The sequence below is a fragment of the Corvus brachyrhynchos genome, unplaced genomic scaffold (genome assembly GCF_000691975.1).
Source record: "Corvus brachyrhynchos isolate BGI_N302 unplaced genomic scaffold, ASM69197v1 scaffold26, whole genome shotgun sequence".
In the NCBI taxonomy this organism is placed as follows: Eukaryota; Metazoa; Chordata; class Aves; order Passeriformes; family Corvidae; genus Corvus; species Corvus brachyrhynchos.
In genome coordinates, this window is record NW_008239324.1 from 7,339,822 (window position 1) to 7,365,579 (window position 25,758).

Sequence of the window (25,758 nt, forward strand, 5' to 3'; positions counted from 1 at the left end):
GGAAGGTTCACTTTTATTTTTGCATTGTCTGCAGTAATTCATATGTATGTTATTTCAGGATAATGGAGCTAGTGCTGTGAATGTGGTAAAAAGCCAGTTGTACTTCTCTATCATCTGAACCATCAAGAGGAAAATGTGCCCTAGCAATTGCAAAATCAATACTATATTTCCAGTCACTAGTTCTACTGAATTTTCTATTAAGTTTGGGCTTCCTGTGTGCAGGATGGTGTATAAAGCAAGCATGCCAAGGAGTCAAATTGGGAAGGAAAGTCTAAGGGAAAGGGTGTGAGTGATGCTTGAACTTGTAAATGGAAAATGAGAGAAAAGATGGAAGCTCTTAGAGAGAGAAAGAGGTCTTCTGAACAGACCAATTGTGAAAAATTGTCAGTGGTAAAATGAAGATGCATCTAAAAAATAGTATCAATTAAGTTGAAGATTCATCTTAAGTCACTGGTCTTTGTCAGACTCAGGGAGATGGTATGAAGTAATCTTTCTTAACTAAGGAGAGGTTATGTGGATTATGGTAACAAGAGCATTTTGAAAGAGCAAAGCAATTATCATCTTGCTTAAAAAAACGAGATTAAATGTATGACTGCATCTTGGCAACAGTGGGATTTGTACATAAAAAGGTTGAGAGTTTCTGTAAGCGTTACAAGTACAAGAACATCCATTATACTGACTTGACACAGTGATAAGGTTGGGTTCCTGATGGAAGAAGGAAAACTAAGAAAGCAAAGAATTGCTTTAAAAATCACGTGCTGATTAAACCCCTCCCACCCCACTCCCCCCAGCTGATATTTCAAACATTCAGTCACCAGAGCTAGTATATGTAGGATTTCCTATCTAGTATATAGGATTTCCTATATAGGGCATATAGGAATTGAGGAAACAAGCCAAGGTTGCTCATGACCTTGCTGTGTTTGGTAAGTGTAATGGTGAGAAGATACTGCAGAGACCAGAGCACTGAAGAATAGAGCAGACAGTATTTCTGTTGATGTCGTAATTTGCACCTTCATTTGTGTCAAACTTAATGAGTAAAGGTAATGGCAGATAATTCCATTTCCTCAGCAAAAACTGCAAATGTACTTTAACCGCAACAGGATGGGGGGACTGCAGCATGCACTGCAGCAAAATTGATCTGGTATATTCCAGTATAGGCGTAACAAATACAGCAAGCAAGCAGTTTTTGCAGATTTTTACCTTTGCTGAAGTTGATAACCATTTGATTTTGAAGCTGTGTTGTTAAGCTTACTGATGTTTTCCTAGTAGTGTAAAAAATTCTACAATTACAGCAAAGTGAGCATCTCCTATGTGTGGGTGGGGTCAGCAGATAAGCTGAGCCCACTTGTTAAGGCAGCTGCTCATTAACATTTTGGGGTTAGTTGTCAGAGCTGTGAGAAAGGCAGTAGGTACATAAACACCATAGGCAGCTCTTTTCATATATTTTTGGTCAGCTAAGTATTTACTTACAGAAGCTTAAAAATCCCTCTGTTCTTTGTGAATATTGTTTTTCCAACACTTTTGTTCAAAGCACCTGTCAGCAATTTCCAGAAAGTTGTGCTGCTTTCTATGCATCCCTGCCCCTCAGTAAGAGTAGGACTGAAAGTTCTCATAATTTTTTGGCTTATAACAATTACTTTTGTAACAGTGTGGTTTGTGCTGATGACTATGTGTAGGGGAGGACTCTTCTCTTTGCCTGTTAGGTTCATTTTGTAAGTTGATTCAAATTTCAAAATGCAGAGATGTTTTCACTTGAATTTTATTCAGATAATTTAGTGTAGCCTTGTTGAATTGATTACCATAATCACTGAAAAGATGCACCAAAAAATCCAGCTGTTTAATCTCTCGCTTTTGGTGTATTCAGTGTACAATATTTTAACTTGCAGTATTTTCATTTGAGATAATAGTTTCTTTTTCTTTCATTTTTAATTTCTACAGTGGTTACTTTTGTAAATAGAAAAAAGTATTCCTTGGATTAATCCTTTCTTAAGGAGATGCTCTTGGAAATCATTCATTTGTACTGGCTGAGGGAGCAGGGAGTGAAGAGGTACGGGCAAAAGAAAAGAATTTTTGTTTGTTGATCAGAGGGTAATGGGAGACATAGGTCCAAGAACTTCTGAAGACAGAAATCAATTTAATCTTTTTTTTTTTTTTTTTCTTCCCTCAGAGGTTGTTTTAAACTATAGTGCCCTTGGTTGTTTATTTTTTTTTTTTTATTACTACTTGCTCTACTGATCTTCCATGCTATCCTTTTTTTAAACATTGTTCATTGCATATGTGAATGCTCTGGTTTTAATTTAAAAGTATAAAAGGAGCCTGACGAATGCACAGCCTTAAATATTCAAAACACTGTAAGGGTAAAATCATAATGAGGGTGTTGAATGTCTGGGATTAGTGGGCATAGTGAACAACCAACAGCATTTAAAAACTAAAAAGGTGCTTTGGGGGCTGTTTACCTGTATTGTCATTAGAGAAGCTAGTCTTTGAAGTGTTCAGTCTTACTAAATGTATCTGATTGGGTCGGACATACAGCTCAAAGGTTGCTGTTATCATTAGTAGGGATTTCTAAATGCAGAGGAACTGCCCTAGTGCTTGTCACTGTTCTGTGTAAGAAACAGTTACAGAAGTGAGCACTAGAGAGTAAAGGCACATACAGCATTGTAGCTGTGACCCCACTCGTAAATTTTACTTTGAGGTGACTTTTTATTCTATTTTAATGAAACAGAGGAGTAGAAACAACTCTACCTTGAGAGTAACACCTTTGATATTGCTAGCATTATATAACTTGAGATACTAAAAAGAAACATATTCAATTAACCAAATGAGTTTATTCCCTATGGATTCATCAAGATTACAAAGTCTCATTCTCTGCTTATCAAAACCTGCTTCTTTTTTTCTTCGCAGGTCATGGCAACCATAAAGAAAATAGTCCTTTCCTGAGCAGTTCAGAAGCTGGCAAGGGAGGTGATTACTATGACAGAAATCTGGCCTTGTTTGAGGTAATTTCTAGCTGTTTTTTATACTTCTGATGTGATCTGTGATCTTCCATGATGGGAGGGATTGAGCACATCTTTCTCCCCAATATGCCTTTTTGTGGGTGTCCATCTGTTGTCAGAGGTACCAGCAGGCAGAGAGATCCTGTATGGTGGCAGAGCTCAGGTATGATGACCCCCTGGGTCTGTGAGGCAGAGGTATAACTCTGTGTAACGGTATCCACCTGGAAAAAAGGAGGGGCAGACACTCATGCTGGAGCCTTTTCCATAAGTGATGGCACAGGGCCACACCAGGTGTGCAGGCTCTTCTGTGGGACTAAGTAGAGGGAGTAGCATCCCAAAGGCCATGCTGCTGTGCTGAAAATCCCTCAACCCCTTTCTGGAAGGAATTGTAATCAGGTTTTTAAACATGTGAACTGCAGGTCAGATCAGAGGAAGGAATAAGAAAAGGGGTGCTTGGCTCATGGCATCCCTTAAGGATGACCCCATTTGGGGTCAGTTTCTGCATCATGTACAAAGCACATAATGCTACTGATCCCACCAGAAACTGTTCAAGGTGATACCTAAAGATATGATAAAGCTGCAGACAGTGAAATCTTTCTCATCTAGTTTTTATTTCCTGTGTGGAAGGTTGTTTCTCTATACCATGCATTCCTTATTGTGCTACAAGACATGCAAGACTTTTTAATTTCAAAGGGAAAGGGAATGATTTTGTTCTGGAGCTTTTTTTCTTCTCTCCCCTCTTGAGCTTTCAGAAACAGAAATTGGATGGGATGAGTGTAAAGGTGGGAGGCCTTCCATACATGTGGTTTTTGGGAATTTTGTCTAGATCCACATGAATTAGATAACATAGTTTGAAAAACAGGAAAATTATCAGACTGCATACATGTCTAGAATTAGCAGAGTTTAATCACTAAATCTCTGATTTGTTTGGCAACTTGACCTTTTCAAAAGTGTATCTGTTGATGTAAGTTGATGTTAGACATGCATGCAAGGTACACATTCATTTTCTTACAGTTCCAAGGCTCTGACTTCTTTATTGCTGTAATTACGCTTTTCAGCACCTAAGGAGAATGATTCATATGGTGCAGACATTTTGGCATAGCCTTTTCCTATCAGAGTTGCCCTCCTTTCAGAAAATTAAAACCTCTCATCAGTGGTTCAGGCACAGTGAAATACTCTGTCATTCCCTGGATGATTTTCCTGGTGTGTTCCCTGGTAGCCTCAGGCATGCCCAGGAAGGCATGATCCCAGCCACCCTTCAGAAATGCTGTGAACTGCAGAAGTTGACTTGTTGTCTTTTTCCACAGGAAGAACTTGATATACGACCAAAAGTGTCATCTCTGCTTGGCAAGTTGGTCAACTACACAAATCTTACTCAAGGTGTCAAGGAACATGAAGAAGCAGAAAGTACTGATGGATCAAAGAAGAAAGTATCAAAAGTAAGTAAAGATTCTCTCCATGGGCAACTGATGAATGGGATGATCCCCTATGTGATCTTTGGGGAGCTGGCCTCCTTTCTGATCTTTCTTAACCTCTCTCAGGAGCCACAACAGTGTTGCAAAGAAATGACATAGAACCTGTAGGGAACCAGCTGCTACCGGAGAAGATGTGGTGGTTAAAACTGTGCGCTACAGTGCAATTCCTTACACTCGGTGTGGATTTAGATAAGAAGGAGATAGGCTTTTAGTGGGATCCAAATTAAAACTAAACAGTCACCCAGCATTTTCCTAGTGCTGTTTTAGCTGCCCAGTGGTATCTGACACATCTCTAGAAGCCTGATAGGTAATGACACAAGGTTTGCAGGAGACAACACCTGTCTAGAGTGGTGGGTGGAGGTCAGATTGACACCCTGGGGCAGCTCAGGAGTCATTCTGGTGTCAGACACTTAGGCAACTGAATTCTGCCCCAAAGGATCTGCATTTAGATGGTTGGCCCATTTGGGCTGGCCTTGGAATGGCTGTAGCAGGTGAGGTGTGATTGTTGGTAGTTGATTTCTCTCAGGAGGGCAGTGCTTAACTGCTCCTTTCTCCTCTGGCAGTGCCGCAGGTGCTTTGGTTACTGCTGCACCTGCAAATGGTGTGGTTGCATTTTATGGCTTGCAGGCTTGTCAGTTTGCTTGCAAATTCTGTCAAAAGAAAGGTTTCCAAAAGATAGCACTTGAATTCTGCAGGTTTTATAGCACTGCCCTACAAAGTTTGAGCCATTTCAGAAAGAGATGGCAGTGATAATGTTGAAAACCAGCAGTGCTCTCAAGGAGCATGCATGTTACCCCAAGCTGAATGCCCTTACTCACACTCCAGTTCCTTACTCTGCAATTTTACACTGGGGATAACAAAGTTGTTTTGTCAATGTGAAGCTTAAAATTCAGTTTTATTTGAGACCACATGCACTAAAGTTCTGCAATATTGTGGTTAATGAGACATCATTACAGGACTGAGCTAAGGTTGTCTGGGTGAAGTAGCTGCATTCTGGTCCTATAAGCTGACATTAAAAACGTAATTTAAGCATTTTAATTATGATTTTCTTTTGTGTGGTACTTGTTACTGTATTAATGTCTGAGTCTTGTCCAAAGCTTTTACCTTCACATTACTAATAAAGAATGTCACCTCATCTCTGTTTTAGCATGCTTTTGGTGGGAATAATGGCAGGCATCAGCTGTTAATATGGTATTATTGCATAATCTAAAATAATTTTCACCCTCTTGCTATCAGAAGCAGATTGATTAGTTCCCTAACAAAAGTAGAATGGTGAGGGATACAATAGATACAGTCCTTGTGATTTTGAGGAAGTTCCGATCACTTTTGCTGTTTATTTCCTTATTGATTGCCTGACCAGAGTACTAGGGTAAGATGCAGACCAATCTGCAAGCTTCTGTGATGGAAGAAGAATTGGGAGAATTTGGCAATGGGACTGTAATATACAGCTGGCTAAAGCAAATGTATATAAAATTTCACAAGGTAAAAATGGGGCAAATACCAGAAAACTGAGAACTTGTTTTCAGTCCCTGATGGAGTACCATGATTGTGTGGTCTTAATATTTCTACATCTAGGTGTGATTTATGTTTGCATATTTTCAAGCTGTTTGCAGCCATTAAAAAGGACTATTAACTTTATTAAAGCTTTGCTTCTGTGACAAAATGGAGTTCAGGTTTAATAACTGGGTTTTCCTGCATTATGTTTTCCCGTGTCTCAAAAATGTGTGTTCACAGACTTCACAGATATTTTCTGTAGAGTGGGTTTGGTAACCTTTCCAAAAGTGACAGTATCATGCTGTATTAATATCTCAGTGTTTTCTGTGTAAACACTGCAGTTTCCTTAGGTGAACCTTTGTCTTCATGTCGGTCTCTGGGATAAATTACATCAGCTGCAATATTGTAACTGCAGGTTGAATTTCTTCTCCCTCTCTTGCCATGAGCAATATAAAATTTTAAACATCTTGCAGAATATAAGACGACTGAAAAACTTGGCCAATAATTACAACCATTAAACCCAGAAAATTCAAAAGCAGTAACTGGACAAGGGTATGGATTGAAGGTATTCAGAAACAGTGCAAATGGGATTCTTCTACATATTTGTTTTTAATGGTCTTTGAAGTATAAATCACTGTGCTGCTGTTAGCTTATCTTTCCCATTTGAGCATGAGAACAGAAGTCTGGCAGTCCTCCAGCAGGTCTGTTTTAAGTGGTTAAACCACTGTTAACCCACCCGTTGTTGAGTGCTGCACTGAGAGTGCTCAGCTGGTGTGACAAAGAATAACCTGCCTGTCACTTGCTGGAACTGGCATCTCATAGGCAAGAGCTGGAGCAAGGCAGATGAGCAGGCTCTAGATCTGATATTCAAAAAGGAACTGAGGAAAGCAGTCCTTTCAGTAAGTGACTGTAATTCTCTTAGCAGGTAAGACATGTCTCTCAGTGAGTACAGACATGCCAGACATGCCAGCCAAATCATATCCTTTCAAATCATTTCAGTGCAAGACATCTTAATATGAACATATTATCCTGTTTCAGCAACCCCACTAAATACTTTTGATAGTAGCATTCCGTGTTAGGTACAGGTCAGGTAAAATTGACACAACTCCAATGTAATATGGTAGAAATTGGATTGCTTATTCTTTTCTAAATACAGTCTTACAATAAAGCACTTAACAGTCACAGTGCTATAGAAATATCCCCTTCTCATGATGGAAAAAAATTAGATAAACTGTTGTAGTTCATGTATCTTTAACAGGGCAATTCATTTCTGTGCTGCTGTCTGTCCTCATGCTATAGAGAACCGTGAGAGGTGTCATTGCTGATCAATGTCCCTGAGCCCTGCAGCCAAGTGCTTTAATAACCCATCACACTGGCACAATGGAAATAGTGTCCTTCAGACTCAGATCAATATTTACATAAATTATGTGTGCAGCTGATGAGAGTGAGCAGAAACATGATCTGCATCACTGAAATTGAGACTGTTTTCGAGATTTTTCTGTCCCTTCTTAGTTGTTCTAAAACAGTGTTCTTCAAAATGTCTCTCTTTTATTTCATTTATGCAGCACAGGGTGTTACATTTTTTCATGTGGTTGCTATTGAGGCTGAACATAATAATACCCTTGTTTCAGGTCACATTCTGTTGAGACTTCAGCACTGGTTTAGTATCACTCAGTGATGATTAGATGCTATAAAAAAGGGTCAAGTCACTGCAGGTTATTGGTGTGTAGTGGTTAAATCTTTCTGTGGTCAAGGTGGTTCAAGTAATATTTGTAGATCATTCTTTCTTGTATTTTCTTTTTCCACAGGGCTGAGAAAATCTAGACTAAACTTATGCCTGAGATACACTTAGTAATACTGTGGCTTGAGTTTTGGCTGTGGGCAGACACTTGGGCATTTCCTAGGCTGCTCTGCTCTGCAGTGGTCTCACAAATGTACAACTAATGCACAATTTCTCTTCCTCTGTGGTCAAAGTGAGCTTGTAACTTGATAGGCTTAGGAGGCCACTTAAGAGGGAGGGGGAGAAGATGATGGAACAGTGGAGCAAAGCTGCAGGGACCACATAGGTCAGAAGACAGGAAAGAGCTGAGCTAAAGTGGATTCTTGTGCAAAGAAAGCTGGTGTTGGCAGGTGTGTAAAGGGCAGGCTGAAATCTCACCTGCTTTCATGGTGTGTGGAGGACTGTCATGTAGAAAACACAGTAAGTGTGGTCCAGTTGCTTCTCCTGTGTAGAAGCAACAGGTTGGGCTTCTTTTCTTTTCCCAGATGCCAGTTTTGACAAACTCTTTGACGCCTTTATCCTGAGATACCCACATGTCTGATAAAATTCACTTGATGGGTTCAGAGATGTTGTGAGGGAGTGACTGATGGAAGAATGGTCAGATGGATAATGATAAAATTATGTGGAATGTGTCCTAGAGAGGGAAAGTGTGCATTAATGTGACAGTAGGAAGCCCCTGTGCTGGGCAAAATATGCGCAGTGCCTGGCAACATTATTTAGTCCTTTCTCAGTTTATGTTTTTGCAGTTAAAGATACAGTTAGAATCAAAAGTATCTAAACCTTCCCTTCCTTGAGGAAATAAGTACACTATAAACAATACTCCATGAAGATCCTCCTCAACTATAGCACTGAAATAACTCAGTAAAAAATCCTTACCTTGCCCTGATCAGGACACTTACGTAACAAGTGTCATTTTTGTTACTATCAGAAGACAATTCCTTTTGTCCTCATACATAATCCTGACAAAGCTGATCAGGTTAGATATTTAGGATGGTAATTTTTATAAAATGGCAGGTGATGGTTTAGGGAATTAAATTTTTTTTGGTACTATGGCACTGGAACATATGAGGAACAGCTCTAGCCCCATGCTTGTAGGTCTCATAGGGTAGCTCCACTGCAAACCCTCAGCACATGGTTCTGTTGCTCACTTTCCTTCAGGAGGTCCACCTGAGCTGTAGTGTGTATGAACAAAGTCTGGTTGATCTGTTTCAGCTTTAGTCACACAAGGAATTCAAAGCTGACTTCAGAAAACTCAGTCAGCAACTCCTGGCACTTCTAACAAAGAAAGGTTCAGATCATGTTCTTGGGCACAGTTCTGTTTCATGTCTGGCGGGGCAGGTTTCTAGTACAGATGAGGAAATTCTGGATTGTAACATGTAATTGCAAGTTGAAGCACTAAATTCTTTGTTTGCTTTTGACCTGGTGATCTTATAAACATGTGATTCTTTAAGGATTTTGCTTTGTGTGTTGAAATACACTCTTGAATTACCTTATGTAAAGTTTTTGGCAGACATTTTGTTGCTTGCCTTAAGTGCTGTTGCTTTGGGTTCATGACTTAATTTGTCTATAAAGGTGCTATTTATTTTTGCATCTAGTTAATGCTGTGTGGAGTCAAATTTGAACAAGTTTTGTCACCTCCCTTTAATATCCTTCTCATTTGAATGATTGTTCAAGGGCTTCTTTAAATGCTGTCTATCTAATGTGTTTTGGAATTTATGTTTATTTATAGAAGGGAGTATGAAAAGGGATGAGCCTTTCAGAAGTGACACTCTATTCCTCCTGTGTTTTAGAATTCAGTATAATTTTAAATGCAAAAGGAAATCTCAGAAAGCAGAAGCAATGAAATGTCTTGGCAGGAAACCACAGAGATTTGGGACTCTGAAATGGTGCTGGTGCCAGGTGTGCCAATGCAACAAACATTTTTATATTCTTTGGAATAAAGCCCTTCCCAGTGGCACTTTGATGCCATTATTTTGGATACTTATTCTGCAGGATGCTATGCTGAAGGCCAGTCGTGCAGTTCCTGTGAAATCATGCAACTTGTGTTTTCTCAGTTGCTGTCAAAAGTAATTCAGAGTCTGATGCTGACATTGAACTTAAGAAAGGGTAGAACCATTAGTTTTACATGGAATATATAAAATGGAATAAAATACATCATGTGTCCAGATTGCTTCCAAATCTTTTCTAGTTGTAACATGACAAAAGTAGGTTTTCCTTGAAACTAATTCTTGAACTCCGGGCAGTAGGGTAAGGTTCTATCTTACTTGCGGTCTGCAGCACTCGACACATTTCATACTAGAAACTCTATGGATCTAAAAAAACCCAAATAAATATATCTCCTGTTGTTAGTAGTCAGTGTTAAATACTGAGGATAATTACTTCAATATATGACAGGATCAGCATTTTGTTCAGAAATTCATGGTTTTGGAGTTTGTTGTGTTTTGTGGAAATCCAGCACAACAGTATTTGGATGTGTCTACCTTATGTTTCCCAGGTTTCTACCATTTAAAAAACTGAACTTTAAGGCTTTTTTGGCTATCTCTGCTCTGAATAATTTCAGTTAATGAATATCAACTTTTTTTTTTTTTCCAGTCACCCAGCATGGGCACCCTGATGGGGGTATATTTGCCATGCATGCAGAATATCTTCGGGGTTATTCTCTTTCTTCGGCTGACTTGGATGGTGGGAATGGCTGGAGTTCTTCAGTCCTTCCTGATTGTATTGCTTTGCTGCTGTTGTGTAAGTATAATGCATGTGACATAACCTCTGTGAAACTACTGAGAGGCAGAATTGTAGGTGCTTGTGTAAAGAAAAGTCACATTTATGCCAGACACCTCTGTCATGTTTGTAGCTGCGGGATTTTTTTTAACTTTTTTTTTTTACTGTTACTTCTAAAGTGACAAACTGTATCTACTATAAGTATAGTCTTATAAAGAGTGTCTGTTTAGCAAATAGCTGTTTTCCATGCCTGCCCCGTGTGAGGCCTGCCTGCTTTGCTGGACCAGCCTTTGTTGGAATTGTAGCTCTGCAGATGGAGGGACACCTGCCTTCTCTTATCTTGCTTTGTCTGCAGACACCCATTGTTTGACCTGATAAAGCAGGGGCCATCTCGAACAGAAGTCTCAATGGCTCAGAAAAAATGTCCTTGTTTTCTTTTAGATAATGACAGACAGAATAAATAGAAATACTGTATCATATATGCAGTGGCAGCTGTATTTTATCAAGATAATAAGTTATGTTTTAAAAAGTGTTATTGACACAATTGCTTCCTTTTCCCTGTTTTCCCCAGACTATGTTAACAACCATATCAATGAGCGCAATTGCCACAAATGGTGTTGTTCCAGGTAAGTGTAGTTAGTAAGTGTCTCAGCTGTGTTAAAAATATAAAAAAACCCAAAACCTAATTTGCTATAAACTGTTAACATGATTTTATTCCAGAGAAATTTGCTTAATCCAGAATACAAAGCCTGAATTAATATCTAGTATTTCTTCTTAGTATCTATCAGGTTAAAGATCAATTTATTTGGTTTTTACCCCTGTGCCAATAAAAAAAGATACTTCAGTTGAACCTCAAAATAGCAGATGGACTGTATGTAATTCTGTTGTATTCTTTTTGTGAATATTTAAAATTTTATAGCAATAAATTATAATTTTACTCTCACTTTTCTTGTTTCACAGCTGGTGGCTCCTATTTCATGATATCTAGATCATTGGGCCCAGAATTTGGTGGAGCTGTAGGGCTGTGTTTTTACTTGGGAACAACATTTGCAGGAGCCATGTATATCCTTGGTGCCATTGAGATTTTATTGGTGAGTAATACCAGAGTACTCCTGCTTTGAAGACAAATAACATATAGAAAGTGCCCCAGTATTCTTGTCCCATATTTGCATACACATTTACAGGAAGAGACTGGCAGGTCTCCAGTTCCTTGATGTCCAATTCTTTACCACTAGTGCTTCCCTTTGGAAGCTGCATGCTCTGAGTATCCAGACTGGGAGCTCTTCTGACAGATGAAAGTGTGACTTAATCCAAGACACATGTTCCATCTTTGATAAAGTTGGCTCAGTTGTACTGCTGACATAGAAAGGGCTGTTATCTCTTGACTCTTCCTGTAAAAGATTCCCAGTGAAGAGCATGTTGTGGAATGGAAATGGATTTACATTTCTAGTATAGGTATATGATTCCAGACAGAGTTCTGTGCTGGTGTTCCTCCAACTCGCTTTTGCTTTCTCTTCTTTCAGACATATATTGTGCCACAAGCAGCAATTTTTCATCCATCTGGTGCCCATGATGCATCCAGTGCCATGCTGAACAACATGAGGGTGTATGGCACTGTATTCCTAATTCTGATGGCAGTGGTGGTGTTCGTAGGTGTGAAGTATGTGAACAAATTTGCTTCGCTCTTCTTGGCCTGCGTAGTAATATCCATCCTGTCCATTTATGCTGGAGCTATTAAGTCCATCTTTGATCCACCTGAATTTCCGTGAGTAATATTTCTGGATGTGGGTTATAGCTTTGCCTGTGGGTCTGGAAGCTGGGGTATCATGTAGGTTACTTAGAACTTGTGCCTGATACATTGTTGAAGATACCTTTTTTTGTGAACTACTTCCAATATTTTTAGCTGTGTATAATGACAGTGAGCAGAGCTCATGGAAGAGAAGTTTCTTAGGCTAAAATGAAGACACGATTGCACGTTTTAAACTGTTTGGTAGAAGGAAGTCTCATGAGGCTGATGGAGGCTGACACTGCTCTGCTTCCTGCAGAGACAATCCAGTCTCTTGGCCTGCAGCTGTTCATATTTGAGTGACAGTGTTGCTGGGTTATTTGTGGCAGTTCTTAGGGAGCAGTTTGGCAGGTCCCTTTTCCCCAGGCCAGTCAGACACAGCACACTGCCTTCATGGTTGGAAATTCATGGTTTGGTCAGCTCCTTGCTGAGGAGCTGGGCAGGTCTTGGGAGTGTGATGTGGGGCCATGCTGAGGCTCCAGAAAAACTTCCCCCGCTCTGTGAGGAGCCTGCTCTGGACCCAACACATGCTCCTTGGCATGTTGGCTGCTAAACATGAAATCAGCTTCTTGAACCTGGAGCTGGAGCAGCAATAATGTGGATGCATGTGTTTTACCAGGAATGCAAACTGTAAACTGGGCAGGTCTTGGGAGTGTGATGTGGGGCCATGCTGAGGCTCCAGAAAAACTTCCCCCGCTCTGTGAGGAGCCTGCTCTGGACCCAACACATGCTCCTTGGCATGTTGGCTGCTAAACATGAAATCAGCTTCTTGAACCTGGAGCTGGAGCAGCAATAATGTGGATGCATGTGTTTTACCAGGAATGCAAACTGTATTTTCTGATACTGCTGAAAAGAGATGAATGGAATGGAAATAGAGGAGTTGGATCTGCATAATTATTCACATCTTGAAATGCTTTGACCATAACTAAGTACTTGCAGCCCTCAAGTCTTCCCTTTGGATATTTAAGGCCCAGTGATTATAACGTTTTAGAACAGCGAAGGTTTACAGCAGTAAAAATAAAACAATGTCTCTGCATCCCCCTCATTATCTCTTAGATTGTTCTTGAATGTTTTCTCTATCTTTCTTCTTGGACTGTATTCCTCCTTTTTTTTTTTCCCCTGAAGTAACAAGATAGTGTATTTATTTTTAATTTTGTAAGGGAAGGCTTCTTGGAAGCTACAGTTCACAGGCCTGCAAACCATGCAAAAATGGCCCTGTGTTTTCCATTTTCCTGTTTTCAGTGATCAATAAGACCTGTGAAACAATTAAAATGGAATTAAAATTAAAATGGAAGAAACTCTTTTCCTGTGGGTGTTTTCTGACAGTGGGAAGAAAAGCTGAGTGAACTTTAAGTAGCAGGGAGCTGTTACATTAGATCACTGTCTTGTGGAATTGTCTTTGGACAAGTGGATTAAAAATTTTTCAGTGCTGGACTAAGTGATGTTTGTGGTTAGACAAAACGCAACAGGCAGTGGAGGATTTTAGCAATTAAGCACAGTATCTTCTGATAAGAAGAATCTTTCCTTATTTTGATTTTAATATATGTTCCTAATTCTGAATCTAAAATGTCAGGGGTCATTCAAGTGTTGCGATATAGAAACTGAGTTAATGAGATTCCAAATATCTTTGGATATTCTAAGTATCTAGTAATTTAAATTCTAGTACTCTTCACATTTCTTCCACTCCAGTAGTTCTGTTTAATAAAAAAACCCGAAACAACCCCAAACAACAAAAAACACAAAAAGTGTCCTAATTGATCCCTTTCATTGTTTAAGATAAATCAATCAAATTCCATAAATCACATTGACGTGGCTCTTTATACCTCTCCCTAAAAGTAGCTTTATACTTGTGGCCCTTAAAAGGAGCATATACAGTCTTTGTCATGCTACCACCATCCTTTTGAAGGTGAGAAATTATGTAGCAAACTAGAGCCACTTGAAGTTTCCACATGATGTAAAAGAATAAATATGGGCAATATGTTCATTTTTCCAGTAACATCCAATAACACTGGTGTTCATGTTTCCCTTCCAGGATTTGCATGTTGGGCAACAGGACTCTGTCAAGAGATCACTTTGATGTTTGTGCCAAAACTGTAGTTAAGGATAACATAACTGTGGCCTCTAAGCTTTGGGAGCTCTTCTGCCACAGCACAAACTTAACCACTGAACACTGTGATGAATATTTCCTAATGAACAATGTCTCGGAGATAGCAGGAATTCCAGGAGCTGCTAGTGGCATTTTAATAGGTATGGTAGAACATTTTTTTTTCCCTTTAAGAGGAGGCATGCTGAGCAGCTGAAATGGGTCAAACTCTTCCCTGCTGGTTAAGAAAGAGGGACTGAAGAAACATAATTACAGTGAAGAAAATTATCTTCAATAAAGAAAGTCAAGTCTTACGACCTTTCAAAAGAGGAGATGGCACTTTTGTCCTGATACAGCACTTGTCTGCTGTAAAATTGATTCAATTTCCCTTATTCATCTCATAATTTCAGCATGAAGTCAGCTGTAATTATGAGTTATACTAAGATTAATAAATTATTAAAATTTATCAGAACTCTGTAGTGACAGCTCTCCACTTTAGACAGGTTAAGATTATGCCCTGAAAGAAGAGTACTTGTATAGAAACAGCGTGTCTCCTTCTTTGCCCACTTCTGAATAAAGCATAATTGAAAAGTGTTCATTATTGAAAGGAACACCTGAGCAGCTGCTTTGTGCAGGTGCTGAGTCCTGAGGGTTCCCATTTTCTCAGAAACCAGCAGTCTAGTTTCTAAGATTACAAGAAGACTCAGCATTTGTTAGTGAAATTTCAAATGCCAAACATATAATTCTGTAATTCTTCACTGACTGAAGAATAAACCCATTTCTGTCTAGAAAACTGGTCAATATTGCTGCTTTGCATTCTCTGAGCTACTGTGTGGTATGGTGGCTCATAAAAATACTCGGTGTATTTCCTTGGGTTGAAATGGGTATGAGGTTAAAAGAATGTTCCATTTAGTAATAATGAAGGGTAAGTTGCTTAGACTTCTGTAGGTTATTGATACGTATTTGTGGTTTTGTGTTGATCACTGAACTGCATTTGTAATCCTCAGCTGTAAACCAATTATAATGAGAACGGGTTTGAACTGAAACATGCTTTTCTTTTCTGTGGTGTGACGATAACCTTGAAGACAACTTATGGAGCAACTATTTGGAGAAAGGAGAGATACTGGAGAGAGCACATCAGCCCTCTGTGGATGTAGCAAGCCAGAAGAACAACCTGCACCTGTATGTGCTGTCAGATATCTCCACGTCGTTCATGGTGCTGGTTGGCATATTCTTCCCTTCAGTGACTGGTGAGAATGCTGGTGTGAGGGGGCTTCTTCGGGCTCTGAGCTTCCTCCCACCCTGTGATCTTACCAAAATGTACTTTCAGGTATCATGGCTGGTTCAAACAGGTCAGGGGACCTCAAAGATGCACAGAAGTCCATCCCTGTTGGAACAATTCTCGCCATTGTCACCACATCACTAGTCTGTATCCTTTTAAAATTACTGGAGTGCTGGTACATTGTATCTGATTTGTGGAGCTGCTTTCAGGTCACCAAATTGTCAGTGCAAGTATGATTGGCCAGTGGGAAAAAAAAAACCCAAACAGTACAACATCAGTCCTTGAGCTGAAAGAAACAACTTTAATTATTATCCTGTTATTTTCCATCCCCCTTTTTGTGGGTTCTGTTCTGCATTCCCATTGCTGTTCTTTGCTACACAGTGATCTATAGCTTTTCAGGCTGGTGGTGTACTTGGAGATTTTTGGGATTTTTTAGGTTGCAGTGAAACATTAAGATGAGGGGAGGCTTTAATGGGAGAGTTCATAAATTTCAGTTCCTTTTTTTAAAAAAAATAGCCTTTTTTTGGAATGACTTTAAGGAGTATAGGTTTTCTTGAACATTTTAGGACAAGATAAACTGGAGTCAGAAATTTGACTAAATGTTCCCAAGTGTTTTTTCAGCTCTTCAGGGCTTAGGATGACAGGAGCTTTGCTTAGGAGAGACTGTGTTCATCTCTGCTCTCCTGCTAAAGAAGAGATGAGCCAAGATCTTTCAGCTTTATCTAGCTCTTGGTGTCCTAAAGGACAATTTATCAACAAAGAAGATTAAAAAAAAGTCAAAAGAGCTTTCTGAATCAGACTCACCCCAAGGGCAGCTGGCCAAGATGGTGACTCTCCTGCAAATTCTGCTGTTTCATTCCTGTTTTTTTCCCAAAACTTGCCAAGCTGTAAATCAGGATCCCAGCTCGCTTGTCTCAGCTCTTTAGGAGCACAGCCTTTCCCAGCTGTCACTTTGGGAACTGACCCTGTACCAAGAAGTCAGCATTTCCTGTGGACATAATAAATATTAACACAGGTCACAGCCAATAACCCCCAGCTCCACTGGCAGCTCGGGCCTCACTCAGTGGGTAACTGAATGTGTCCATGTTCATACGCCACCCTGGGGGAGGCTGACACTGTCACTTCTAGGAGCAATGTTTCTCCTTTTGTTGCAGTTTGTAACTTATAGTTGCATTTCAGGGGTAGAATTCAAGATTTAACCATTTGTATGAACTTAATTTACAAAATCAAAAACATCACTGGAATGCCAGATCCAAAAAGCTTGAGGTGTCTTGTACTCCCCAATGCAGAAGGCAGTACATTTTAATAACAAACCTGATAGCCAAAGACTTACTGGTGATGTAAATGCCAGCTGAGACTACAAAAAAAGGAGTGTGCAAAGTAATGGTTTGCCATATGTTCAAAATATCTTCAGACACAGGAGAAGGAGAGAGAAAAGAAAGATTTTTAACATCAGCTTCTGTACTAGCAGAAGATTAAATTGACATTTTAGTGTAAAAATGCTTCATTTGATTTTGTCTCCTTTATCATAACATTTAAATCTGTCTTTTCTAAAAACTGAAACTTAGAAGAACTTTTTCTCTGTAACATTAGAAGGTATATGTGAGCATGAGACATTAATCTACTTGCCAGCTTTACCACATACTTGTGGAGGTGCTGGAGTGCAAATGCCACGGGATGGAGGCACATACTGTCCTTTACACAATACTTTTGTCTGCCTAAATAAATTCTGCTTCCTTAGCATGCTCCGTCCTCCAGACTTCAGTTGTGTGTTATTATTTGGAGCCTGCATAGAAGGTGTTGTCCTGAGAGATAAGTAAGTTTTACTGCTTTAATGCTCTCCTTTGTTTTTCTTTTTTTTTTTTTTTGTAGTGTAGGTGTGTTCTTGCCCATCTTGTCTGCATGCCCCACTCCTTCCCTTGTTGGTTTTTTTGTTTTGTTTTGGGGTGGGTTTTTTTGTTGTTTTGGTTTGTTTTTTGTGTGGGTGTTTTAGTTGGTTGGTTGGTTTTTAATTTTTACCTCTGGGTGCCTTTTAAACCATATTTGTATGTAAATTGTAAACAGTGTTTTTGGAAACTTCTTGTATTCAATCTGATATTTTCTGGCATGGCACCTTCAGATTTTCCATCCCATGTCTTAATTCTCGCATTTTTTTGCTGATAGTGAGAAATAATGCTGTGATAGTAATACAAGAATTTTAAAATACATATAATGAAAGAAAGTTTTTGAATTGTTGAAATCAAGCTACAGACACTTTCTATCTGTATATCAGAAGTAACTCAGATTGTTTGCTACTTCCTGTGTCTCCTAGTTAAGAACATAATATAGTATTATTAATAATATAGTGTAGTATATGAAAAATATGGTATTACTAATAACAGTGTATAAATGACATGTTAAAACTCACCCAAAAACCCCAAACATGAGTCTCAAAATAGTCCTTAGAATATGAATGCCTGGGTGTGCTCCTGCCTGCAGGTACGGCGACGCGGTGAACAAGAACTTGGTGGTGGGCACCCTGTCGTGGCCCTCGCCGTGGGTCATCGTCATAGGGTCCTTCTTCTCCACCTGTGGGGCGGGTTTGCAGAGCCTCACCGGGGCCCCCCGGCTGCTGCAGGCCATAGCCAAGGACAACATCATCCCTTTCCTCTGGGTTCGTACGCCTTAAAAGGCTTTCTGCTCATACTGCCTAGCCAGCTATCTGACTTCGTGCTCTCGGAAATCAGATTTATTCTCCCCAGTTTGCCCAGCACTGAAGTGAAGGGCAATATTTTTTATTTTGATTTTTTTTTTCTTTTGTTGAAAACAAGGAATACTTTCAAGGATTTTTAACTAGACTTATGTGGTAATTTTATCAAGAAGTTGAACATCTAATTCTGTGAAGCACAGAAAGCCATTAGAATAATTTGACTCCTTCCTCTAGAGAAGGAGAAGTATGTAGGAGAATTACTATTGACTTTAAAAAATGTAATTTGCTTTTTTCCCATTTCAACCTTGTTAAATACCTGGAAGATATGCTTAATGTCTCTGTTTCTTCAGATCTTTGGTCATGGAAAAGCGAATGGTGAACCGACGTGGGCTCTTCTGTTAACAGCATTAATTGCTGAGCTGGGAATCCTTATTGCTTCACTTGACATGGTGGCTCCAATTCTCTCAATGTAAGAAACAGGCTGGTTGCTGTCTTGGGGGGTGGAATAGAAATACTCTTGAGTTTTGCTAGTTTGATTGTCTTTCGGAACCATATCTTAAACCAGTAAAGCAAATTCCTGGAGCCTGAGTTCCACTTCTGTAATTTCTATGAATCCTCTGACTTCAGGCTCTACATATAAATCTGTTTGTTTCTGCTCTGGAGTATTCTGCGAATAGGCACGTTTTTATTATCTTTTTATTTTTTTTGGGAAAACATTTTAATCACAGAACAAAGACGGCATTATGTTGTGAACAGATCTGACTTGCTCCAATGAAAAAATTGTTCTAGCTACTTGATGCTGATAGTTCAGGCTAAAAAAAATCAGAGGGATAGGCACATGTGACAGGGCAGTGGGATTTTGACTTGAAATCAATCATGTAATAATAATATATGCCAGGATCTATAAATGTGCATGCTAAAAGGTTTTGCACTTTTGTTTTGCAGGTTTTTCTTGATGTGTTACCTCTTTGTTAACCTTGCATGTGCAGTCCAGACACTTCTGCGAACTCCGAACTGGCGGCCTCGCTTTAAATACTACCACTGGTGAGTGAAAGGCTGGCACCTCACTGAGCCTGCAATCTGCACTTGAGAACCTTCTCCGTGAGGGCAGGGGGCATCTTTTATTTCTCTGGTTATCAGCTGTACACAAGAGCCAGACTCAGATATGTCATGGCACGAGTTTCATTTTAACAACAGGATACTAAAACTGATGGAACTGGGGAGATCCATTGGAGGCTTTACTTTCACTGCCAGTTCAGAATAGACAGCTTAAAGAAAAAAGAGCAGGAGTGTAACTGGCTTGTTTTTAAGCTTTTCTGCCCCACTACTTACTAATATCTTTGCTTTTTGTTTTAGGGCCCTTTCGTTTTTAGGCATGAGTATTTGCCTGGCACTGATGTTCATTTCATCTTGGTATTATGCTTTGGTAGCTATGCTTATTGCTGGCATGATTTACAAGTACATCGAATACCAAGGGTAAGTATTAACTGGATAAGAAAGGGTAAGAAGGAGGCTGGATCTATTTTTAATGAATTATATTGATTGTTCACATTTGGAAAAGAAACTGTCCAGAGATGACTTGAAGGGCTTTCCTTGTTAGATCATTTTTGTTCTCATTATTTTACTGTGTCATTGCTAAACAAAAGCCCCAAAGTACTTTCTTGTTAAGCTTCTAAAGCTGTTAGGTGAAACGAATCACAGGAAGTAGAAAATTGGTTGGGATCTTATCTGCTGTATACTGCACATGATTACTTCAGAACAGCTGATGCCAACCATTCCAATTTTTCTGGTGCAAAGGTCTGTCTAGAACAGTCCTTGAAAAGTTGAATCTGCTGATTGGATTGCTGAAGATTAACACTGGATGGGAGTCAGGCTGTAGTGTAGCTTTGTAACTTAATTTGGCCTAATAACTAAATTGGGTGTTGAAATGCCAGATGTTTGTATATGCTTGGGAAGCCTTCTCTGTAGTGTTGATTACAAATTAAGCCTGGAATGGTGATGTCATCACATATGTTTTACTGAAACATTTGCATTTTTCTCATGTGATCTGTGACACAGACATTCATGTACAAGTTATAAATGTAGATGCAATACATGCTATGTGTCACATTATTAAACTCATTGCAAGGTGCTCAAATCTCTACAGCCTGACTGTAAATGTAAAATTAAGTGCTCATGGAGCCCTATGTTGGCTGAACTGTTTGTTCTTCACAGTGCAGAGAAGGAGTGGGGTGATGGCATCCGGGGCCTGTCACTCAGCGCAGCGAGATACGCCTTACTCAGACTGGAGGAGGGCCCTCCACACACAAAGAACTGGAGGTACTCATCTTGGACTAATGAAATTACTTTCATGGTTATCTGCTTACACTAAAGGAACTTAACTGGACTCCAAACAAGATGCTTTTGGTCTGTGTGAATGAATTTATATGCCTAGAATACTTAAAAAAGAAGTGTTGAGTTTGCAGTAGGCTGTCCTGTCACTACCAAGCCCTGCTGTGTGGATCCTATATGGAAAGACCTTTAGTGCCCCTTGGATCTTTAACTGGACTCCAAAGTGGTGAATTCAGAATTGGAACCTGGGGAAACTGGAAGTCCGTGAGTACAGAGGAGTAGAGGCCAGGAAATGAACAGTGGCCAGCATTGTTCCTTCTGATGTCATCCCTTCTTGGTGTTGAGAACAGATTAAGTGGGCAAGAACCCTCCTCTTGGTTGGGCATGGCACAGCCCTTGGGCTCTGAACAAGAGGACTTGGAATCCACCAAAGACAGAGTTTTATAGATCTTTTTATACTTGCTCAGCCAGACAGAAGAGGATTCGATTGATTGTGTAGCAATACCTTAAAGAACAGAAGGAAGGTGGGATCTGTGTTTAGATGAAAATATTTTCGTGTTTTCCATGTGCCAGGTTTCTGGATACAGAATACAGGTATTTTCTTGGCACAGGTATCCAGACAGATCTGGGAGAACAGTCTTACAGTATGAACACTATGTATGCTCCAAAAGTACTTAAAAGAGCTTTGAAAAACACGCCTGTAAATAAAACACTAATACAAGCCTCTTAAACTGAGTATATCAGCAGATTTTATTACTGTCAGCACAATGCAGCAGCAGAGTTCCCACAGTTTCATATCTGTGTTTAACCAAGAGAAACAAAACATTAAGTAAAACCTCTCAAATGTGTCAGATACAAAAAGAACGTTTCCAAGTTAATATTCAAGCACAATATAACTGATGAGAGGCAGTTTTTTACATGTGTTATTGTGAAAGCCTTAGTTAAAAGATACATTGTCTTTTTTATTTTCTCCAGGCCTCAGTTGCTGGTGCTTCTGAAACTTGATGAAGATTTGCATGTAAAATACCCCAGACTGTTAACATTTGCATCCCAGCTGAAAGCTGGTAAAGGTTTGACTATCATAGGATCAGTCATCCAAGGGAATTTCTTGGAAACTTATGGAGAAGCCCAGGCTGCTGAGCAGGTCAGTGTCCTAAGTCCTGAAGTAGAAAGGGGTGGTTGGGCAGGTATTGTGAAATTTTGTTTCCTAATCATACATGGGAAAAAGCATCTTATTAAGGCTTGTGTGAAACACAGGACAAGTTGAGCAGTGCTACAGCTGTTCAGTAAAGGACTTGCATACATGTTTCAGCTGCCAGTTGTGCCTTTGGGAATGCAAGATCAATGCTCACAATGTTTGTAAACAGCCTTACTGCAGAAAACTGTCTTCATTTATGGGAAATAATTACTGTGGAAGTTTCTGTATGCTGCTTATTGGAAGGAAGAGGGCTATTTAGTTTTCTGAACATTCCAAGTAGCATTTCAGTAACTGTCAAACTTAGCAAATGTGATTTTTTTCAGTGTGTTGATAAATTTATTACAAAAAGCATTGAAGGATGGTCCTGAAAATTTTTCAATAAAATACTTAATCTTCCTCATTGTGTAAACATAACATCATAGCCATGTTTACATATGTATAGCATCAGCATATTTGTTTTCTTCCACAGAGGCTTTTTCTGTAGGAAAGTTGTTACAAAAGGAAAACTAATTCATGGGCTATGTGTTGATCAAGTTTATTTAGTTTTTAAACAAATAAGAGGTATACTTGATAGGTATGTGGGATTTGGTGCTTATATTTGTAAATTTAATATAACACAGCATGTAACATGGAAATCTAAAACTGGAAATCCAAATGAAGTCAATTGGCCTTGGGTTTAAAAAGGTGAGTGTTATAGGATTAGAAAATGGAAAGTGAAATAGTAATCCGGATATCACTATATACTGCTATGAATAAGAGATGATAGCACAAACGAAAAAAACCCCTTACTTTAATCTGTTAGAAATGATTATGTTTGGAAGGCAATTGTGTTTTAAACAAATGGGTGTTTTCTGTTTTGTTTTATTAAGGAAATCTGATGAGCAGAACTTTGCATTGTAATGTGCTTTACCTATGGACATGTGAACCAGGAATTTACATTGTAATCTCATGACAGAGAAATATTAGGAGTTCCTTTTGGAACGGAAAACTGAGATTTTTTTTCCTTGTCTGTCTTGCAGACTATTAAGAATATGATGGAAATTGAGAAGGTTAAAGGATTTTGTCAAGTAGTTGTAGCCAATAAAGTTCGAGAAGGAATTGCTCACTTGATCCAGTCGTGTGGACTTGGTGGCATGAAGCACAACACTGTGGTTTTGGGGTGGCCCTATGGGTGGAGACAGAGTGAAGATCCAAGGTCTTGGAAGACATTTATAGGTGAGCTTTAATGATTCTTTGTGATCAGACAGTGTGAACAGAGATGTTTATTACACACATGGTACACACAGGGGATTTTAACAGAATCCTTGTAAGATTGGTTTTGAGTTTGTCTTTTTTTTTCTAGTATTGATGGAGAAGTAGGTATTTTCTCACAAAACTGCTCTGTTTGAAATACCACTTCCTGTAGGTAAAAGACCTAAGAAAGATCTTCAAAGATTAATCTAGCAGCTAAAACTCATATGTCTAACTACAAATGGTTAAAAAATGCTGGTTTTATGGCAAACTATAATTCGTTTCCTAGATAATCTCTGTTTTGTCACTGGCTCTAACCTATCCTTCACTAGTGGATAACACTCTCCTTGCCTCTATCTCTCTTCTTCTACTGTGGTCCAGTTGCTTAATCAAATTAGAACAGAGCAGATGCTGTCTCCTCATACTTAACTTTGAAGGTTGCTGCTTTTCTTTTGAATGTGAAATAGGGCTTGTGTTCCTGCGAGTCTGCTTTATCATGGCTTTGTCATTTGGACTGATCTGTCTGTGCAAGCCTTGCTGTACATACTTTCCTTTACTTAAGTGATGACTTTTATGGTTTGCTGACATTTTCTCAGTGAGCAGCATTTTTCTAACCATAGATGATTCTTGCAGGATTGGAAGTAACTGTGTTCTTCCCCTCCTGGGCAGGTACTGTTCGCTGCACAACAGCAGCTCATCTGGCTCTGCTAGTTCCCAAAAATGTGTCTTTCTACCCCAGCAACCATGAGCGTTACAACGAAGGCAACATTGATGTGTGGTGGATTGTGCATGATGGAGGCATGTTGATGTTGCTTCCTTTTCTTCTCAAACAGCACAAAGTAAGCAGCTACACAGAGAATGTCCCCCACCTACTTCTGCATGCTTTAGTTTAAGGAAATAAGGTCCAGTTGTAGAGCCTGTATTAATAAATGAGAGTGGACATGTTGCTAGGTTTCTGTTTTGTAGAGCAAAGTGTTATTGGTTCAAATAGCTGAGAGTTTGTGTTCCCTCACCAGGTTTGGAGAAAATGCAAAATGAGAATTTTTACTGTAGCTCAGATGGATGATAACAGCATCCAGATGAAGAAGGATTTGGCTACTTTCCTCTATCAACTCCGAATAGAGGCAGAGGTAGAAGTTGTAGAAATGGTAAGGGAATTGAGCCCATTTTTCACTTTATTATGCACGTGGTGATGTTTGGTTATGACTTGATTACAAGCACAATATTTGTCCTTATTTCTGCAGCACAATAGTGATATCTCAGCATATACTTATGAGAGAACTCTTATGATGGAGCAGAGATCTCAGATGCTGAGGCAAATGAGGCTGACAAAAACTGAGAGGGAAAGGGAGGTACGTAATTTTGGTTGCTCTCTATGGGCTGCTGAGGGGAATGACACAATGTGCCTTCCTAGCAGTGTGTTATGTAGCTGCTGCTTAAATTTAACTCCTGTGTTCTAAAGATGTAAGGAAATACTTGTAGTGTAGCTTTTTTTGTTTCCCAAAATTACATGTAGTTCTTATTTTTTCTTTATCTGGGATATCCGGTATTTGTCTCAATTTATAACATATCCTGTTCTCCTACTGAAGATGTCATTCCTGTTTGGACTTATAGGACACATGGCTATGAAAAATGTCTATGACATGTAGCTATGGAAGATGATCCATCTTTTCTGCATGTGTTTGTCAAGGTTTTTTTTTTTTTAGTTGTCGATTTTGGGTCGGTCTTGTCTGTTGTTTCTGACCATATCATGATGTGAATGAGACTGACTTTTTTTTCTTGTATAGATACAGGCCTTTGTCAGTCCAAATTCTGCTTGGCTTACACTCATCAAAACTGTTGAAAGTCAGTTTGGTATGTAAGACTTTCAGCTAGAGCAAATGCCTGGTATCAGAGCTCTCCTGGAGGCTTAACTGACTGAGCAAAATAAAAGATACAATGGAACAAAAAGTCTATAATTGCTTAAAGAGAACCAGAGAGCATAAAAGAGTCTCTGAATTCACCTTGTCACTCATGTCCCCTCCAGGCTCAGCTTGTAAAGGACAGACATTCAATAGCACGTCTGGAGAGCCTCTACTCAGATGAAGAAGATGAGGGAGACCCTGTTCCTGAGAACATCCAGATGACCTGGACAAAAGAGAAATGTGAAGCTGAGAAGCGGAACCGAGGCAGTGCTGTGGGAAGCTTTAGAGATCTCATCAGCATTAAGCCGTGAGTCTTGTCTAAGTCTACACTTTGCATCTCCTGAAAGTCTACATGTGCTGTGCTTTTGTTATCTGCTGTTTCCTAATCCTTGGTTTGGACTTGTGCTATAAACACTGAGACCTGGCAATGAAAAGACAGCAGTTAGCCTTCCCAGAAATCTCTAACCAATCAAATGTGCACACTTCCCTCAATATTTCACTTGGTATAGTCAAATTCTAAATTGGAGCTGTTAAAATCCTGTAACAACTTCCGTCCTGTCTTCCAAACGCATCAGTAGAACACACTGATAATTTCACTGATCTAATCAGAACTTCTTAAAAAATATGATCATTTCACTATCTAGTGTGTAGTGTGGATGTTTAACACATAAAGGAAGAAGCTATGGAGATGGTGGTGAATGACTTGGAATAGCATCTGTGTGTGATAAACTCTCTGAGACAGACTTGCTGCTGCAGGAGCTCTGACGTAACAACAGCTGTAGTACTACCACG

At 39.4% G+C, this 25,758-nt stretch overlaps 1 protein-coding gene across 4 annotated transcripts in view; it reads left to right on the plus strand.

The window, feature by feature from the left end:
- Window positions 1-25,758, plus strand: part of SLC12A4 (solute carrier family 12 member 4) — a 40,654-nt gene that overhangs the window by 11,101 nt on the left and 3,795 nt on the right. For 3 of the 4 annotated variants that reach the window (XM_017741029.1, XM_017741027.1, XM_017741028.1), the window contains exons 2-22: window positions 2,905-2,999; window positions 4,304-4,435; window positions 10,338-10,484; window positions 11,035-11,089; window positions 11,424-11,554; window positions 11,987-12,228; window positions 14,282-14,496; window positions 15,418-15,582; window positions 15,663-15,761; window positions 17,373-17,430; window positions 18,093-18,267; window positions 18,654-18,772; window positions 19,249-19,347; window positions 19,660-19,779; window positions 20,518-20,622; window positions 21,610-21,778; window positions 22,852-23,047; window positions 23,732-23,901; window positions 24,079-24,210; window positions 24,307-24,414; window positions 25,089-25,273. In XM_017741029.1, coding sequence (XP_017596518.1) covers window positions 2,905-2,999; window positions 4,304-4,435; window positions 10,338-10,484; window positions 11,035-11,089; window positions 11,424-11,554; window positions 11,987-12,228; window positions 14,282-14,496; window positions 15,418-15,582; window positions 15,663-15,761; window positions 17,373-17,430; window positions 18,093-18,267; window positions 18,654-18,772; window positions 19,249-19,347; window positions 19,660-19,779; window positions 20,518-20,622; window positions 21,610-21,778; window positions 22,852-23,047; window positions 23,732-23,901; window positions 24,079-24,210; window positions 24,307-24,414; window positions 25,089-25,273 — 2,917 coding nt within the window. Of the gene's footprint in view, window positions 1-2,890; window positions 3,000-4,303; window positions 4,436-10,337; window positions 10,485-11,034; window positions 11,090-11,423; window positions 11,555-11,986; window positions 12,229-14,281; window positions 14,497-15,417; window positions 15,583-15,662; window positions 15,762-17,372; window positions 17,431-18,092; window positions 18,268-18,653; window positions 18,773-19,248; window positions 19,348-19,659; window positions 19,780-20,517; window positions 20,623-21,609; window positions 21,779-22,851; window positions 23,048-23,731; window positions 23,902-24,078; window positions 24,211-24,306; window positions 24,415-25,088; window positions 25,274-25,758 lie in introns of those variants that run through there. The other variant, XM_017741030.1, reaches the window with a different exon arrangement.